This window comes from Gastrolobium bilobum, unplaced genomic scaffold, assembly GCF_033153095.1.
Source record: "Gastrolobium bilobum isolate Gb01-03AN ecotype WA unplaced genomic scaffold, APGP_CSIRO_Gbil_v1 utg2169, whole genome shotgun sequence".
In the NCBI taxonomy this organism is placed as follows: Eukaryota; Viridiplantae; Streptophyta; class Magnoliopsida; order Fabales; family Fabaceae; genus Gastrolobium; species Gastrolobium bilobum.
Window position 1 is genome coordinate 112,593 of NW_026897815.1, and position 18,826 is coordinate 131,418.

Consider the following 18,826-nt stretch of genomic DNA (forward strand, 5'->3'; position numbering starts at 1 on the left):
AAAACTCTACATAATTCACGCACACACGCACTTGCACTTTTTGTCTAAGAATTATCCAGAATAACCAAAACTATAATAATAAAAACAAAAAACAGCCCTACAAATTTCCTGTACAAGAAAAGGTGCCTGTCTGTCTATTTTGTCCATTTTCAGTATACAAAATTGTGCTAACACACACTTTTTGTCTAAGAATTATCGAGAATAACCAAAACGATAATAATAAAAACAAAAAGCGGCCCTACAAATTTCCTGTACAACAAAAGGTGCCTGTTTGTCTATTTTGTCCATTTTCAGTATAAAAAATTGTTCTAAGAACCCACTAATGCGCTACAGGTGTGTTGTTCTGCATCCCACGAAAACTTAATATCAGCCCAAAAAAAAAAAAAAAAACCCTTGACAAAGCAAGCTGCATGTTCACTGCTCAGATTACATAACGAAGATTCCAACAACGTAAGTGACTAGTATTGTGCAGTTGGCATTGAAGTATTGACAAATAGCTTACTATTCTTGATAGTCTGGCTTCAGAACCCAATGCGATCCATTTGGTCCTTTCTGCAGAGTTGCTATTTCCTTTAACAGATTCTTGAACAGGGCAAGATCTCTCGAGGGAATTCTGTCCTTGAAATACTGAACTATGCTGGCTGAATTGGAACTACCACCTTGCTGTGTTAGAAAGGTACATATTTTCCGAATCAATACTTCAGGTTGCGACCCAGATGAATTTTCAATAGCCCTAGAAGATCGAACATCTATTGATCTTGCTTGATTAGAGGAAATTGACACCATATCAAATTGATGTTCAAGCCCAGCACCAATGGCTTTTTCTTGGTTACCTCGAATTCGAGCCAATAGTTCAGCTGAAGATAATGCCTTACCAGAGGATGCCCCAGCAGCAAGTCCATTGAATTTGTTAGGTCCATGGTTGGATAATTCATTAGATGCTTTGCTATTATTTAACAGCTGGGGATTCACAGTTGAACCAAACTTCCGCTGAACAGATGACGGTGCACCAGCAGTACCCGACCTTCCTGTCCACGTTGGAACAGAGATGCTATCATGGCTTCGGAGCATTCGTGACTGACGTAAAGCTTCCGAGGCTCTTTGTGCAACCTGGGAAGCTTGCTCCTCAAGTCTCATCTTCTCCTCATCATGGGCATTCATGATCAAATCATGGTTCATGGCGCTCTACCATCATATAGCAAGTTTACCACAAAGGAAAAAAGTACATGGAAAAAGGAAGTACTAAAACGGTAAAAAAGCATAGATTATGCATATGTAAGTCATATGTCATGTATTCTAGAAGTAGAAACAGACCAATATCTGCATTCTAACGTAGTCTGAGTATGGTAACGATACATTGTAATTCTTGTGCAAATCAACACATGCTTGATTGTTTCATAATTATTTTAAATCTTGAATATTTACTCATTCAACAGAATGTAGTTTTATAATAATATAGTCAAATACATGTAATGATGCATGGTAAATTGGATGTAAGCTGAAACATAACGAAGAAACTTACATGTATCCCGTTGGCATCAAAAAGACTTCTCAATATATTTGTTTCCTCATCCACCTCATTATTACTTTCAACTTTCTCTTTCCCCTTTCCCCGTAAAGATCCTCTCTGTGATTTGCCATCATTACCAACTGCAACATCTTCAGAGCTCGGTTCAGCAGTTTGGCTATGTTTATGGTTAACCTCATTATCTCTTTGTGTCCCAATGATATTTACTTCTTCAGATATTTGACTGAAAATACTTGACGTTTCAGTTGACCCAGTTTCTCCATCCACTTTCAGTGTGAAAAGATCTTTCATATCTCGGGCTTTAAAGAACCTTTTCTGCTGTGGGTTCTTCAATATCTTATTGGTAAGAAAATGTTTATAAATCTGACGGTGATACACTTTCTCCTCTATAGTTCCACGTGTGATCAACCTATACACTGTCACGTCCCGTTTCTGACCAATACGCCAAGCACGCTCTCTGGCCTGTTAGAAGAAATAATTATCTCCTAAATAACATTTAGGGTTTAAATTTGAAGCCAGAACATTATTCTTCATGAGAATGAAATTGAAATAATTTCACAAACACAAATATATCAGAAATATAAAATAATAAATAATTTAATTTGAAATATATTACAGGCAGCAAACTTTAGAGTTTGATTAGATTAAATGGTAAAGGAGGTAAAGAATAGAAATGGGTGATAAAGCAATCCATTGTTTTCCTCCCACTTCCATACCCCCGCTATTCCTCTCATTTTTCTTCGTCATTTTTCATTTCACCCACCATAAGACATTCAATCACAGCTGCAGTTTTTTCCGTAGGATGTAATGTGAACACAGAGAAGGAAAGTTTACCAGTCATGTTTCAACAATTTCAAGAACAAAAGGATGTATTAAGTACAAACTTACCTGCATATCAGTTGAAGGATTCCAATCAGGGTCGAAGATGATCACCCTATCTGCACCAGTAAGATTTGTCCCCAAACCCCCAACTTTGGTTGTTAAAATGAAAATAAATATCTCACTTGAAGCATTAAATTCGTCTATTAAAGCCATTCTTTGTTTAATGGGAGTGAGACCATCCATTCTCCGGTAAACATGACCAGAAGTTGTCAAGAAATTCTGAAAAATATCAAGCATCTGTTGGGTTTGAGAAAAAAGAAGAACACGGTGACCCTGTTCCTTCCAAACATTAAGCACTTGAGCTACAACTTTCATTTTCCCACTCCGTTCTGGATTTCCATAATCTGGATTCGTGAAGGCATGTTCCCTTTCAAGTAGGTCAGGGTGGTTGCAGATCTTGCGCATCACATCAATTCCATAAAGAGAATTCCTTTGTCCATCCAATATTTGCTCCACGTCAGTGCTTGCTAAAAATGCTCTATAAGCAGATACTTGCTCAGCTGTAAGGCTGCAAAATAGAACATGCTCAGTTTTCTTGGGAAGTAGGGCATTCACATCAGCCTTCATGCGTCGGAGAAGATAGGGCATGATTAAATCACGCAGTACCACAGCACACCTATAAAATGACAAAATTTTATTCAAATTATTCGGTATAGGAGGCTGATCAAGAAAGCTAACCAACTCAACGCACCTAGATGAAATATGCCAACAATCTAATTGAAAATACTCATCTCCAAGTTTCCTTTGCTTTCATTTTCCCACTACATTCTATGATCTGGATGGGTGAATTAATACAATATATTTAATTAATTAAATTTTATGTTTGGAGAATAACAATTTACAAAGTCCTGAAAACATATCTCCAGTTTATGAACAACAAAGAATAATGTTTTCACCATGTATCAACTAAATTAAGGTATCATATGAATTACTGTTTCTAATTTTCTAAACAAGAAATATTTTTGGCAGGAATTTCTGAATAACATTGGTCAACTTACAATTTATCAGAACTTTCAATTGGTGTATTTTACACCCATAAATTTATCAGAATGTGCAATTTATCCCTTCCAATACAGTATTGTAAAAATTGGTTATCAAATTCAATAGTTAACTACAATTTTCTTAGAAATTCTAACGAACTTATGTCAAATGTCTTAATTTGTATATTAGGATAGATCATTGAGGGAAAAATGCTACAATGAAAAGTTTAGGGGCTAATTGCAAATGAGGCAAAGTTGATTTTTTTTTTAAAAATTTTTTTTACCCCTCTCCCAACAAAAAAGGAATATTGACCCACCTGTATGCTGTGGATACTTGTAATGGTGAAGCATTTGCATATCCACCAACTGCTATAGGAACTGCAAACTCAGCTTCAAATACAGGCAAAACACCCAACTTTCCAGGAAAAACAAAATCAAACAATGACCACAGCTCAGACAGTTTGTTCTGAATAGGTGCGCCAGTCATTATGATGCGGTGTACTGTTTGTAGCTGCTTACAAACTAGGGTAACTTCAGCATTTGGATTCCTTATTCTATGCCCTTCATCAAGAACTGCGTAGCCCCATTCGATGTCAAGCAACTGGTCTCCCAATATTCTGAGCTGCTCATAAGTGGTGATAAGTAATCCAGATTCCGATCTCATGACACGATTTATCAGGGATTCCCATTTTCTTGTGCTTTTGGATGGCAAACTTCTCTCATAATCATTATCACTTGAACTATTGCTTTCACAGTCTGTTTCATCAGATTTAGCTCGCTTCTTTCTAGGAGCAGAATCTTGAGCAGAATCATGTAAAAGCTCTACATGGAATTTTGGGTACCACTTTTTAGCTTCCCTTTTCCACTGTCGCAATAGTGTAACAGGACAGACAATGATGCTGGGTTTGTACATGCCACTAAAATGCAATGCACCAAGAAATGATAAGACCTGGACAGTTTTACCAAGACCCATTTCATCGCCAATAATTCCACCAGATCTTTGGCAATGCAATTCCCACAGCCATTGAACACCAACCTTTTGATAGTCAAACAAAGCTTCAAATATGTTATCAGGGATTTTCAGCCCACCTTCTAATGTTACATAAGAAGATTCATGATCAGCAAGTTCAACATCTTGTGCTTCTAAATTTTCACAACTGGAAGAGTCCAAGCAAACATTTGCATTTTCTGCAAAACATTCAACAAAATGAATATGAACAAAAATAGAAGAGTATATAATACTACTGCAAACAAAGCAATCTAGAGGGGTGAAATGAAGTGAAACCAGATTACCATGGATCACGCACCAACCTTCCCTCACATTGATGGAGGGACAATACATATCTTTCATCATCTGTAACACTTCTAACTAGTGTAATCTTCAATAAAAGCAATATTGATCTAGGGAAATATTGGATATACAGATCAATGAATTATCAACATGAAAATTACCTATTCACGTACACTCTTACTCAGCAATAATTCAGAATAAAATCCTGGCATTTTAAAATTGCATAAAACAAACACACCTAACACTAAAAACAAAGAATCAGCACAAAAGAAGACAGATGAGTACATGACCATTTCCACATAAACAAACACCGATAACAAACATTACAAAAGATCTTCATTTTGGCCTTTACATTTTTGAAAAATATAACCAAATGCAACTAGTTATGGCAAGACATTGTCAAATTTTAGATGAAGTTGATAAGTAAAGATCACAATCTGTTTCAACTCCTCCTAAGAATCCAGATATATCATGAGGCCAGCAACTTTTTACTAGGTAGGAAACTTAATGGAGTTATAGGAACACCTACTACCTTACTTTTTCATATTCTTTTTTCCTTTTCTCGTGGTACATACAAATAAGAACTTGACCAACTTTTGCAATGAGAACATTGAATTTTGAACATACCACTTTGACTTTCTTCCAGATGTGTATCTTCACAAGAAACATGCTTGGTCCATTTCCTACCAGGCAAAGGCCGTCTCTTTTTCTTTTTTGAACTTTTATTCGGCTCCACCTCTCCATCTGCAGGTTTGGGAAATATTAGTGGTTTCTTGAGCCTGCGAAAAGGAAAAGTGGGTGCATCAAGCTTCGGTACAGCTTCAGACCCAAGCAGCTTGGTGGTTGGGCGAGCTCTTGCTGCCTCAGACATTGATCTGGCAGCTCTTTCAACACTGGAAGAAGCAAGATCATTGATATTTTCATCCTCGGCTGCATTATTACTACTTGATGTTTCAGGATGTTGAAAGCGGCGCTCAAAACCCTTCAGCTTATGAAAAGGAGTTAAAATTCCTTTTCTCACCAATTCATCCCTTTCCTTAAACATAAGCAGTAGAAAATTAGTTCTTCTATTTCTATTTCCACCAACAATATCCTTCAAATTTGGTTCATTCTAGTACTCTATAACGTCAAATACAATATTTACAATATAAAAATCATTTCAGAATAAGAAAGAAGCAACATAATGGGACAAAAAACTGTAAATTTTAACAATTAACTCACTGTTTCAACAAAGCCTGCAGAGGCTGCATCCAAAACAGCATCAAAATCAACATCGTCATCAAATGAGACTTTCTTAAGCCGCTTTCCTGAGCTTTTGTGCGATTTTTTATCTTCTTTAAGCTGCCTCTTGGGCCTTCGCTCTTCCTTAACTAAACTCAAGATCACTTTTTCTTCATGCTCGACGCTTTGGGAAGCTTTATCCTCTTTACACAAGGTTGAAAGCTCTTTCTCTAGTTGAGCCTTAGTGTTCTTCAGGCTCCTCAACCTATCGGCAGCGAGAACACGCTGAAGGTTCAATTCCTCGGAGGAATCACCCTCAGAAATCCCTTGCTCCGGTCTTCCCTCACCAACATCACTACATTCTCCATTATTATCATCATTTCTCGAGGGCTGAATAGTCGAAGCGACGGCATCTATTTCAAATTCTACTGCCCTCAACTTCTGATGAAGTTCTGCTTTGGAAATAGATGATGGATCAACAACATTTTCAGATAAATGAGAACACTCTTCCTTGGTGCTCCCTTCAGCTTCAGTAACAATCACTGCATCATTCCTAGCCTACAATTTAACATTCCCTACGGTTAAATACTTAAATCTTAAGGTTTTGTTTCAACTAAACACCACTGTGCTTATAGCTTTCAACACCGAGTTCCAAATCAATTTGAAAGGAAACAGAAACAGTAAACTTGAACAAAAAAAAACAAAAATTGAAAAACTGATGAAGACAGGAGGTGATACCTTTTCCAAAACGTCGCGCTCAATGTCTTCGGGATTGGCAGATTTTACGCCCAAACTAGTGAGCAAAATTCGATCCTGCTCTTCCTCCATTGAATTATCGTAACATCAATGATATCATCGTGTAGCGGAACCCCAAACCTAGCTGCCAAAACACATGACGTTGATCATTTTCACCATAACTTAACGGCATTTAAGCTCAATTTATTTTCCTAACCGATTTCAATTAAAATTAAAGAAGCTTCTTCTTCTTCTTCTTCGATTCCGTTTTCGCAGAGAGTAGTTGGTATCACCGTCGTCTTGGGTTTTGCCTCAGTTTCTAATGCCACGTCTTAACGCTGGAGTTAGTCGTCGTCTTGCTTCTTGCGCACGATTGCATTTCATTTAACGTCGTTTCATCATGACTAATTAACCAATTTTAGCAATTTAGGATCAATTCTAAGTTATTTTAACATATGTTATACAAAAAAAAAAAAAAAAGTTATTTTAACATATTTGGGTATATTTTACAAAATCAAATATAACAAATTTATGGGTTATATAATTGACTCAGAAAAAGAGAGTAAATTTTTAGTATTTTAGTGTGAATAAAATTGATTTTAAATTATTTTCAAATTTTAATATAACTTTTTTAAACTTAAATTAACTAAGGTTTATACTAAACCATATGAAAATCTATGATACTAAATCAGTGGTACAAGTGGTAAGGAGTTTGTGTCTCTTAATCAGAAATATCGAGTCCGAGCTATGTGAATAAAAAAAATAGTCTTAAGAGAAATGTCTTCGCTTAAGGTCCAATAATATTCAAACTAGACTAATCTGAAGAATCAATCGGTTAAGGAGACTAAAAAAAAGTATACTGTTATCGTATACAAAATGCTTTAGCTTGGTTTGTTTGAGAATCTTATATCTCAGGTGTTTGAATATTTTTTTTTTCTTTTTAATATCAATGTATATTGGAAATCCTAATGTATTCAATTAATTCACTCGTGTTTAAAAATTCGGCTCGGCGATCGACTCGACTAACATAAGGGGTCATTCAACCGGAGGTCACGGTGTTACTTTGTTCACCCGATTTTATACATCAAAAATGTAATTATATATCCTATACGAAAAATTCAAAAAAAATCAAATCACCAATCATCAAAGATTCAAAATATACTTAACATAATTCAACCATTTACATCTATAAGTCAATATTACATAAACTAATCAAAGTATCAAACTATTAAAGTATAAAGCACATATTCCAACGGAGTTAATGAAAAATTATATCATCAAACTCAGGCCCTCCTCTCTTTTTCACTCACCTACAATAACATGTGAAAGGAGATTCCTTACCCGAGAGAACGGCAGAAGAGAGGCGGCAACACGACCAATCAACGATGGGGAGAGAAGAAATAGCACGACGGAGGAAAGGGAGAAAGAAGACTGAAGATGATAGTAAGAACCACCACCACGGCGGATGAGACACCAAATTAGGGAGACTAGACCTAGGTCGGGGAGAGAAGATCAAAAGAGAAGAAGAAGAACGATACATATTTCAGATCTAGTTCTAGATATAGGTAGCAGTGAGTTTTTATTTTTATTTTTTATTTTTTACACATCAAACAAAGTCTTTTCATGTATACTTTTTTTTTCAAAAAATGCAGTGACTCTCTCTGATCCCTTTGACTCGGGAGTCACAAGTTCAACTACGAAGTTACGGGGATCATAGAGGTCAACGTGCATACAGGGTCAACTGACCTCAACTATTAGAGAGAGGGTCACTGACCTGGCAAGGTCTCAGAAGTGCTAACGGATACAACTTTTACGATTTAAATTCAGTATCCTTTGAACCGATTAAATTATAATATCTAATTGGATCGTCACCATACCAATAATTTTTAGGGAATGTTTCAATGTTTTATCATTTTATAATGAAAAAAATATTTGTCCTTTTAAAGAATAAATATTTTAGTTAAAATTATTATTATTATTATTATTTAATATTTGAATTAAAAATAATCTCTTACTTTCTCCTATCACGATTTTTGTTAATATAACTCTTTATCTCATCATAAAACATAGTATTTTTGACTAAAATAATACAATTTTATGTGCTTTAAAAAAACAAACACTAATCTCAATAATTGGATTGTCACTGTACCAATAATTTTTAGGGAATGTTTCAATGTTTTATCATTTTATAATATGCTGTAGGGGAATGATATTGTAATAACTAATTAGTATTATTATTAATGTTACTACCAATCAATTTCACCGTTAGATCGATTATGTGGATCTAACGATTATATTTATTTTCATCTTTCTATGGTTATGATTCCCATATTTAATACTCTATATTTATTTTCAAAATTGAATGGTTATGATTCTTCATATTTAATGTTTTCATTAAATACGAGGAATCATAATCATACAAAGATGGAAATGAATATAACCGTTGGATCAACATAATCGATCTAACGGTGAAATTAATTGATGGTAACATTAGTAATAACACCAATTGATTGTTACACTGTCCTACTCCTATACCATAATATTTTTTTTTTTTATAAAAAAATGTATGTAAAGGGATCACATCAATTTGAATGCTTACGGTTCTACACTATATATTTATTTTTTGATACATATATATATTAGGGGGCGTTTGGTACCAATTTTTTTTTTTTTGTATCCTGAAATCACGATTACCTGAAATATGATTGGAACAAAAAATGTCTGAAAATTTTACAAAAAAAGTGTTTGATAGGACAAAATATCACCGAGAATATTAATTAATTTTTCTAAATAGCTGTTTGGTTGATAACAAAATAGTACTAGGAATATGGTGAAATTTTACGAAAGTACCATCCTAGAATAACTTTTATTAAAGACCATTTATTAGATACAAAATATCAAATCAAAACGCAAAGAACGATCACACAAATAGGCGACCTAATGTTGCATAGGCTAATTTAGTCTAAAAAATAGCACGCAAAGAAACCAAGAGGTGGGAACCAATAAATACCATGTTCTAAATGGTAATTATAATTTACAATCGGTAGTGTAAAATGGAAGTTTGGGAATAAACTATACCCAATAAAATTTATCTTTTTCTTCTACCAAATGTGAAAATAAATAATTCTGACTTCCATTTTTCTGGATATCCAAAGTATTACTCCATACCAAAATGCCCCTTAAAGATAACTTTGAGCGATAATATTACACCGCATGTGACATGTCGACTAAATTGAAAAAAGTCTCATTAGTCATATACATATTTCTGTCAAATATATTTTTGAAGAGAGATAATAAATTTTAATTGGGACTCAATTTTGACACAGGATCAATCCCATAATTAATTCAAAAAGTTAAAATGTGTGCAAATATCCAAAGATTAAATTGTCTCAAAAAAATAATTAAAGTCGATATAATCAAAAAGAAAAAAGAAAAAAATTATGGTTTCTAATTTTTATTTATTAATTTTGTGTGTGTTACTTATTCCCTAATATATTCATGTCGTTTTAACACCGCCTTGACGAAACGACGTGCGCTTGCCTTTTCATTAAGTTGTTAAAAAGGTGGGTGCAGTTTAGGGGTGTCAATATGGGTTGAGTCCGGCGGGTCAACCCGCTAAAATGGAGCGGGTTGAGTTGAGATTTTTAACCCACCGACCCACCTCAACCCGCTCTGCCTAGAAGTGAGTCAAAACGAGTTCAACCCGCTGCGGGGCGGGTTGACCCGCCCGGTTTTAAATTTTTTTACAATTAGGTAGTATTTCATTAGTACTTAAATTTTTGTGATATTCAATTTTTTTTATCTTAGTACTTTCTAGAAAAAATAAAGAATAACAATTTTATTTATGACAAATGTTATCTATTTATAAATTCCTAAAGAATGTTTGACAAATATTAGTATACATTTAAGATTGAGACTAAAACAAATATAGAGAAGTGTGAAATAAAATAAAATAATATTAAAAAAATTCATAAAATATAATTTATTTTTGAATTTTAATTAAATTTTTTTAATTGGCGGGTTGGTGGGTTGATCCGCTAACCCGCCAACCCACCATAAAACGATGTGGGTTCATTTTTACAACCCATATTTTTTGGCGGGTCAATCCGCCCCGCCCCGTTTTTGGCAGGTTGGTGGCGGGGCCGGGCGGGTTAGCAGGTTGGTGGTCGGGGGCGGGTCAACCCAAATTGCCACCCTAGTGCAGTTGGCAGCTGAGCTCTCAAGGGATTGCTTGGTGCAGGGATCAAATCATGCCTCTAGCAGTTTCTAGGAAAATCTTTGGGGTCCAGAGGATAAGTCAAAAAATCTTCGGTTTGGGGATTAGTCTCGTCCTTTCTCCGGTTGCGAAGCGCATCCACTGTTACAATGAGGGGCTAGCCCAAACAGGCCGTACCCCGAGGACATGGTGCCTGGAGAAGGTTGAACGAGATACCCAGTTACAATCTAAAAAAAAAAAAAAAAAGGTGGGTGCAGCAGCGGCTACGTACGTGGTTTGTCGTCTATTCACATGTTTAGTTGGTTTGCAAGTGCCACGTGTAAGTTATCTATAGGCACGAAATTGGAAATGGAGAAAGACGAGTAATAGAAGAAGAAGCTCCCCTTCCATTGGCATTGGCGGTTGCAGTTGCAGGGCAACGATGGCGGGAGAAGAAGAAGAGAGAGGAATTCGAGTACGTGGCATGCAATTCTCGTACCAAGGAGTAGGACAACAACCACCGCTTTTCCTCGACTTCCACCTTAACGTCTCTCCCGGATCGCGATGCCTTCTCGTCGGTGCCAACGGATCCGGTAACTAAAATTACTATTATAACCTCACAGTTGTTACACTTGTGAGGATTTTGTGTGTGAATCGTGTTTAATTGATGTGCAGGGAAGACGACTTTGCTGAAGATTCTAGCCGGAAAGCATATGGTTGGAGGAAGAGACGTTGTTCGCGTGTTGAACGGTTCCGCTTTTCATGACACTCAACTCGTTTGTAGTGGAGATCTCGCTTATTTGGGCGGATCCTGGAGTAAAAACGTTGGCTCCGCTGTGAGTTTTTTATTTTTCTTTTTTATGATTTTCACTGTGGTCACAAAAATAGGATAAATTTTCATAGTTGATTGTTTATTCGTTCAAATTCAGATATAGTCTTTGTTCCAGAATGCTCTTTCATGTGGCTAAAATGAAATGCTAGTGAATTATTATAATGTCATGTGGTGTATTACTTATTTCATGGTTGTTCCTGCATTGCTGTTTCCTAGCATATACACCTTCATGCTGTTTATGAGATTATTGCAACTACAGCTCCTTTGTATGATTTTCAAATCTTGCGCTGAAACTTTTGATTACCTGCTGTGATTTATTGGTGACGGTTGGGATGTATATATACTTTATATCTTGTGTGCTGTTCACATAGGTCGCACGCTTTAGAACTTATTGTATGTTGAACTTGTAATGTTTCCATTCCAACCTGCACTTATGGTGTAAGGTTTTTGGCTCTAACAGTGCGTAGGAAGAAAGAGCCAATGTGAATTTGAATTTGATTATTTTCTCCTCACTTTTCTGTTATGTTTGAGCAAAACATTTGGGGTTTCAGTAAAGTTAATATTATACAACCAAGTGGAGGAATCTTGTTTTTGTTGTAGCATAGATGCTCAGCCTTTGTGTCCTCATAGCGGGAACTATAAATATATTTCCTCTGATGTTTATTTTCCATATTGCACAACAGCCATTCGTTGTCAACCTGGTCCATAGTGTGGCCTTTGGTCCTAACAAGAGCCTGATGTTCTTGTAGTACCCCACTTCTATAAATAGATTTCCTCTGATGTTTGGTTTCCATATTGCACAACAGCCATTCATTGTCAACCTGGTCCATAGTGTGGCCTTTGGTCCTAACAAGAGCCTGATTTTCTTATAGTAACCCACTTCAGAGCTTTAGTCCTCAAATAGTTTTCTTTTAACACTTTTTATTTTACTGATTTTTATTCTTTTATATATATTTATATATATATATATATATTTTTGGTTTGTAGACAGAGGAATTGAGCCTGAAACTGTATCCTTACCCCTCCTAGTAACCTGCATTTGATATGATTTGATAAATTTCATTTCAAATATAAATTTTGTTGTTAATATCCAGGGAGATATTCCACTACAAGGAGACTTCTCTGCTGAACATATGATCTTTGGAGGTGGGTTTTCGAATATATTTTTCTGTTACCAAAATGCATCTGCATCTCCTTTTTTTCTATTCAAAATATAAGGAGAAAAGCTAATCACCACATATTGGAGTCCTCTAAGATGCCCTGTTCATGACAACTTTTTTTTTTTCTTTTGTTTGAAAAAAGGAACTATAATTTATTGGAAATTCAAGTGTGAGTAATGAAATTCTACATTGGTTACGAATGAGTTAAGTGAGGATCATATAAGTGAAAAGATCCGTAGACTTATTGCCTTAAGGTTGTGGATGAAGATGAAGTGTTAAGCTCACTGTTGTGGTTTGTTGCTTAGCCCAATGATGGATGTCTCCCCACCTTTTGTGCTCTTGTTAACCATCTAACAAGTGGTGATATTAGAGCTAATGGTTTGGCTGGACTAAGTATTTGGATTTTGGAGATGGTGGTTGTTACTCAGGTTTATGCCTAACCTATGTTGTGGAGCATTTTGGAAATTCAAGTGTGATTGATGAAGTCCCACATTGGTTAAGAATAGGTTATGTTGTGAGAATCATATAAGTAAAAAGACTTATTGTCCTTAGGTTTTGTGTCAAGAAATGGTGTTAAGTCCACTATTGTGGTTTGTTGCTTAGTTCATTATTGGAGGTCTCCCTTGCTCTTGGGATCACCCTCATTGCCTAACAAAATAAGATATGTCTACAACTGCGTTTTATAGTGTGGTGTTTAGGTTCTTTACGATGTTTGGTGATTCAAATACAATTGTTCTTTAGTCTTGATGTACAGTAGAACTAAGGTTTTCCATACTTTTGGCAGTTGAGGGCACTGATCCTGACAGGAGAGATAAGTTGATTGAGCTGCTTGATATAGATCTGCAATGGCGAATGCATAAGGTATCCGATGGCCAGCGGCGTCGAGTGCAAATCTGTCTTGGTCTTCTTCATCCATTTAAGGTATCAATACTTAAAAGCCCAGAGAATTTGTGTATGGTTGTTATGCTATTGTAGAAAATGTTAGTGTCAATGCTCTCACCTGAGTTTAATTTTTATTGCATGGTTCGTACCCACTTTATGTTGGTGGGTTATTTTATTAAAAGCAAGAAACTTTGATTTAAAACTGTTCTTTCATGAATGATCGAAAGATCATAGGTTCGAATCCAGGAAACAACATCTTTGCAATAATGCAAGGGTAAAGTTGCGTACAAGAATTACCTCTATCCCACACTCGCTAGCCAGGTTTAATGAGAAGTGGTTTTTCTTTTCTTTTTATGTCCAATTTAGTTGTTGACCTCACTTGTATCTTATGACTCACATAACTAATAAATTAGAGCGATTAGATTTAAGTGGAATCCACAACTAAGATTGAGTGTAACACTTACACCAATATAAATTGATCCTGTGTATATTGATATACAACTAGAACCCTTGATTGACATTTCAGGTTCTCTTGCTGGATGAGGTTACTGTTGACCTGGATGTTGTTACAAGGGTAGATTTATTGGACTTCTTTAGGGAAGAATGTGAACAGGTATTCACTAGCTCTATCTATTTGCTTGCTGAAACACACTGTAAAATGAGTGTGGAAAACTGCAACGAGGATGGCCTCAATGTTACATAAGATGATAGCTGGTCCTAGTTGGAAATAATAATCATGAAAATAAAAAATAACAGAATGAGTTGGATCCTAAATTTCTGCAATGGACAATATATATATATATATATATGGGTTTACATTTCTGCAGCTGCTGTACGTACAGCAATCAAATACTTGTCATATATATACGTGAAAACATTAAATGCGGGGAATCATAACCATACAAGAGATGAAAGCATTAAATGTGGGGAACTATAACCATACACCTGTCGTTGCTGTAATGTGGGGAACTATAACCATACACCTGTCGTTGCTGTACGTAAAGCGGTTGCAGAAATGATTTTACCATATATATATATATTATCCCAATATATCTATTCAAAGCAATCATGGGAAATAAAATGCCTTTATAAATTATAATCACTTCGGGTGTGATAAGCCCATCTTGCAAAGGCTGGAATGTTGGGTTCAAAAACAATAATTATTTTCTTATGTTTTCTATTCTTTGCAGAGAGAAGCTACAATTGTATATGCAACTCACATTTTTGATGGACTAGAGACATGGGCAACTCATCTGGCATATATACAAGATGGTGAACTGAGGAGAGCAGAAAAATTATCAGATGTTAACGAGTTGAAGTCTTCAACTAATCTGCTGTCCGTTGTTGAATCCTGGCTCCGTGCTGAAACAAAGCTTGAAAAGAAGAACCCTGTCCAGAATACTTCCCACGTTCAAAAGACTGTTGCTAGCTCTCCATTCTTTTCATCTAGACACATGGCATACTATCGATAGTTTCTTTTTACCCATATTTCTTATAAAAATAATTTGAGAGACAAATAAAAGTCGTTCAATCTTTCATGCATATCAAGTTAGTGGTTGTTTATACTTCCAATATTTTGTGTTTTTGGAGTAGCTATACGTGTAAACAAGCATGATTAAATCATAGCTTTATAATTAGTTGGGTGCACCATGAATTCACATGGGGCTGGCTTTGGCCAATAAGATGAATTCAATTCGTTTGTCAAACCAAAAATTAAACAGACTTGCTGTGATTTGATAATTCGTGCAATATGTATGTCATGGTTTGAGCTGTTACTGGCTCAGTGGAGTACTTGTTTGTGCCAATTGTCATGTGACAAGTTTACAGCGGAAGGTGGTGTTTGAAAATTATGCATTCCCTTAATTAACCATGTGACATGATGATTTATTTTTCACATATAAACGGACAGTGTGATATGTTCGTGCCGTGTATCATTCCTTTACTAATTTTGCTTGCGAATGTTCGGCTTTTTTGTAGCCAGTAATTTCAATCTTGGACGGGCTTCAATCCTACAAAAAAGGTCACGAGATCATGGAACCAACATGTCTCATCAATCATTATATTAGAAACAAATTTCTTGTTCCCCACGGCCAACTACTTTAGCTGTTGTTACATTTTTGACAGCAATGCTTCTCCAACTCTGTTTTCGCAACAACCCCAAATGAAGCAATCAAACAACACTTGTCCTCGGTTGCGGTCATGTTGGTCTTAGTTCCCTTTATGGGACCATATCATACCAAATAAAACAAAAGCAATTTCAAAATGCATACATCAATAATGTATTAAATATTAATTCATGCCGTGTAATTTTCTGAAATAATGCTACATAAACTACTCTTCCCGTCATTCTAGCATAATAGAGCTAACATTAGTGAGGGGGGGCAAATTGTCTTAAGACACGTTCTATGAGTTCGGATTTTATTCCTCTGATTCTGTCTATTTCATCACATACATCAAGTAAGCCCGTTTTTAATTTTAATAATTGCACAGTGATAATTCTGATCATCTATCTCTTCTGCTTTATACATGAGTTTAAATCTCTTAGTGATTTAATATCACCCACTGTCTTCAATAACAATGAAGCTATTGCTTTGGTTAAGAGGAGTGAAAGTCTTTGTTTACGGAAGAAGTATAATGTGAGAGGAACAAAAAGAAAGGTATGATGACACATTAGATTAGTATAACGCTGACAAGTCATTTAACTAGCCATTTTTAATGGCTATTACTGAAATCGACACACTTAAAAAATGGACTAAATTAAAATAAAAGATTTAACGCGTATTTGTATAAATAAAAACATATTTAAGTCATGTAATAAACATATAGGAAAAGTGGGATGGTGCTATAGCTTAAAGCAAAAATTGTCCTTATCTATTAAGAAAAAGTTATGGTTTTCACTTTTCAGTATTGGGTTTGCGAATTTTGTAACTGAGTGATTGGTAATTAGTAGAAGGCTACATTTAGGAGACGAGAAGCTTGGTTTGTACCAAGTGAAAATTCTTATCTTCTTGTTTCGTTTTCTTTGAAAGAAACCAAACTTTGGGGGTCCAATAACGGCTCCCGCACGGCAAAAGATTCCAAGTTGACATTTTGGTGTCCAATGAAGGCCCTCGCACGGCAAGAAATTCGAAGTACTCTTGCTAGATGAAATTACTCTCACATCACATCCAAGACTTTGGAAGAAAAATTAAAATGGGTTTAAATTTTAGAATGAACCCTCAACTTGATCCTCCAAAAATTAAGGTGTCACCATGTTAATTCTTAAAAATATTTTTGTCTTTAAATTAGTTTCTTAAGAGATATGTTATACTTACAACTTTTTTTACAACCATTCTATAATCGTTAGATTAGAATTAAATTAATAATTTTTATTTGATGTTATTTTGTAACCATTTATTTAATTTTCATCCAATGATAAAAAAATAGTTATAAGAAATTGTAAGAAAAAAGAGATTGTTATTGTTGAAGACATTGAGTGAAATAAAAATTACCAAAAGAATTGAATCCATGTATGATACTGGAGTTATGAAATTAATCCTATAATCACAACACAATAATAAACAAGAACAAGCTCACATTATGTATAAATCAGATGTCAATATGCAAAGAAAGATGAAGACTTTGAGCCCAACAATGTTGTCTCCTTAAGACAATTTGTTCTCTCACAATTGATGCTGAAGGTTGATAAACAATTATCTCTCAGGATATAACAGATTTGTGTCTGCGGAATGATGGCACTATCAATTGGGAGCCCAAACGAACACAACTGAATGTCAGAGAGAATCACGCTTTTCCTAAGCCTAAGGCAGTATGTGTTGGGCAGGTGGCTTCAATACTCAAGAGGGAGGTGAATTGAGTTTTACAAAATCTTTTCGCAAAGTACCTCCTTTGATGTTTTAAAGACTATTTCTTCAATAAAGTGATTTAATAAGAAAAAGTCTAATTGTAAAAGCAAGTGTAGTGATCAACAAAGTAAGCAAGCGAATATATAAAGACAATCTAAGATGCAATTTTAATACTTCAATAAAGAGATTAAGGTTAGAGAAATTGCAAACTAGATGTAAACAAGCATGAAAAATTCTCTTGATTCACATCATTTTTAAATATTGTTTAAACATTTTATGAACATTGAAAAATATGTTTTCATGTTAAAAATGTATTTGAATGTCAAACGATGATTTAATGCATGTATTTGAAAAATACTTTGAGCTTCGTTCTTGTAAGGAATCAATTTTACAAATAATCCTAAGTCCTACAGTATATTACTCTGAGTTTGGACTTAGAGACTTCTCTTGAAGCTTGAGTCTTGATCTTGTTTAGACTTCTTTTTGATGGTTGCACCTTGAAGCTTTCTTTCCATGCTTGTTTGTTATCATCGAAATCATTGAACCTTTATATTCTTTTCATAGAGTGCTTTGGTTCCACAGTATGCACTATGGATGCAATGCACAGGGATAACTTATAAAAAATTCGGCAGAGTAAGGACAAGAAAAAATACAGATAATTTTTTTATTGGTGTCAACGTCTATATATTGACATTGGAAAGACATGATAAATCACTATCAGTGAACCAATAAGACCGTGACTGGTCGGTTCGAAATTAACTGAGCTCATCGGTTTGATTCAAAATGAAACTGAAAGGAAAGAACTGATTCAGTTCAAAAATTGGCTTGAAGCAACGTTTTGGTTTGAAAAAATATGGAGAGAAGCAACAAATAGAACAGAGGTATTTTGGACAAAAATTAATAAAATAATTAATAAACATTATTTTTATTTCTCTCACGCACACACGTGACCGATCGAACCGCGCTTAGCCGAGCCGGACAGACGAACAGCGGCGGCGTGCGTGCGTGTGGTGGACTAGTGCCCACCTAAGTCCTCTTTCATTCTCAAAATGTGAAGTGCCCCAAGGACAATCTAGGAGTGTGAGATGAGAGCTTATAAATCTTTTCACCTTTTACTAGTTATCCAATGTAGGACTTCTTAATTTATAACCCACACACACATTTTCATCTTCCCTTTTTCTCTTTCTTCTAAACCACTAATTATTCATAACCCATGGAATTTTATACACAAATTTAACAATACCCCCATGGATAAGAAGTCTATTCATCGTGACT

General features: G+C 35.2%; 2 protein-coding genes across 4 annotated transcripts; one reads left to right on the forward strand and one right to left on the reverse strand.

Annotated features, from left to right (window-relative positions):
- Positions 1-98: 98 nt before the first annotated feature.
- On the reverse strand, positions 99-6,893 carry LOC133310542 (protein CHROMATIN REMODELING 8). 3 transcript variants are annotated; one of them, XM_061511488.1, is made up of 7 exons: positions 6,641-6,893; positions 5,903-6,460; positions 5,309-5,717; positions 3,708-4,578; positions 2,417-2,918; positions 1,523-1,990; positions 99-1,185 (listed from the first exon to the last, which is right to left on the reverse strand). In XM_061511488.1, the coding sequence occupies exons 1-7, from the start codon at positions 6,728-6,730 to the stop codon at positions 502-504; spliced, it is 3,582 nt and encodes a 1,193-aa protein (XP_061367472.1). In that variant the 5' UTR covers positions 6,731-6,893; the 3' UTR covers positions 99-501. The 3 variants fall into 3 exon arrangements, with proteins under 3 accessions (XP_061367472.1, XP_061367471.1, XP_061367473.1); XM_061511487.1 differs by having other exon boundaries at positions 2,417-3,026; XM_061511489.1 differs by lacking the exon at positions 6,641-6,893 and having other exon boundaries at positions 2,417-3,026; positions 5,309-5,712; positions 5,903-6,035.
- Positions 6,894-11,225: 4,332 nt separating this feature from the next.
- On the forward strand, positions 11,226-15,081 carry LOC133310545 (ABC transporter I family member 21-like). Its single transcript, XM_061511491.1, has 6 exons — positions 11,226-11,425; positions 11,508-11,668; positions 12,759-12,810; positions 13,609-13,745; positions 14,233-14,319; positions 14,899-15,081. Exons 1-6 carry the CDS (start codon positions 11,275-11,277, stop codon positions 14,932-14,934), a joined length of 624 nt encoding a protein of 207 aa, XP_061367475.1. The 5' UTR covers positions 11,226-11,274; the 3' UTR covers positions 14,935-15,081.
- The last annotated feature ends 3,745 nt before the right edge of the window (positions 15,082-18,826 follow it).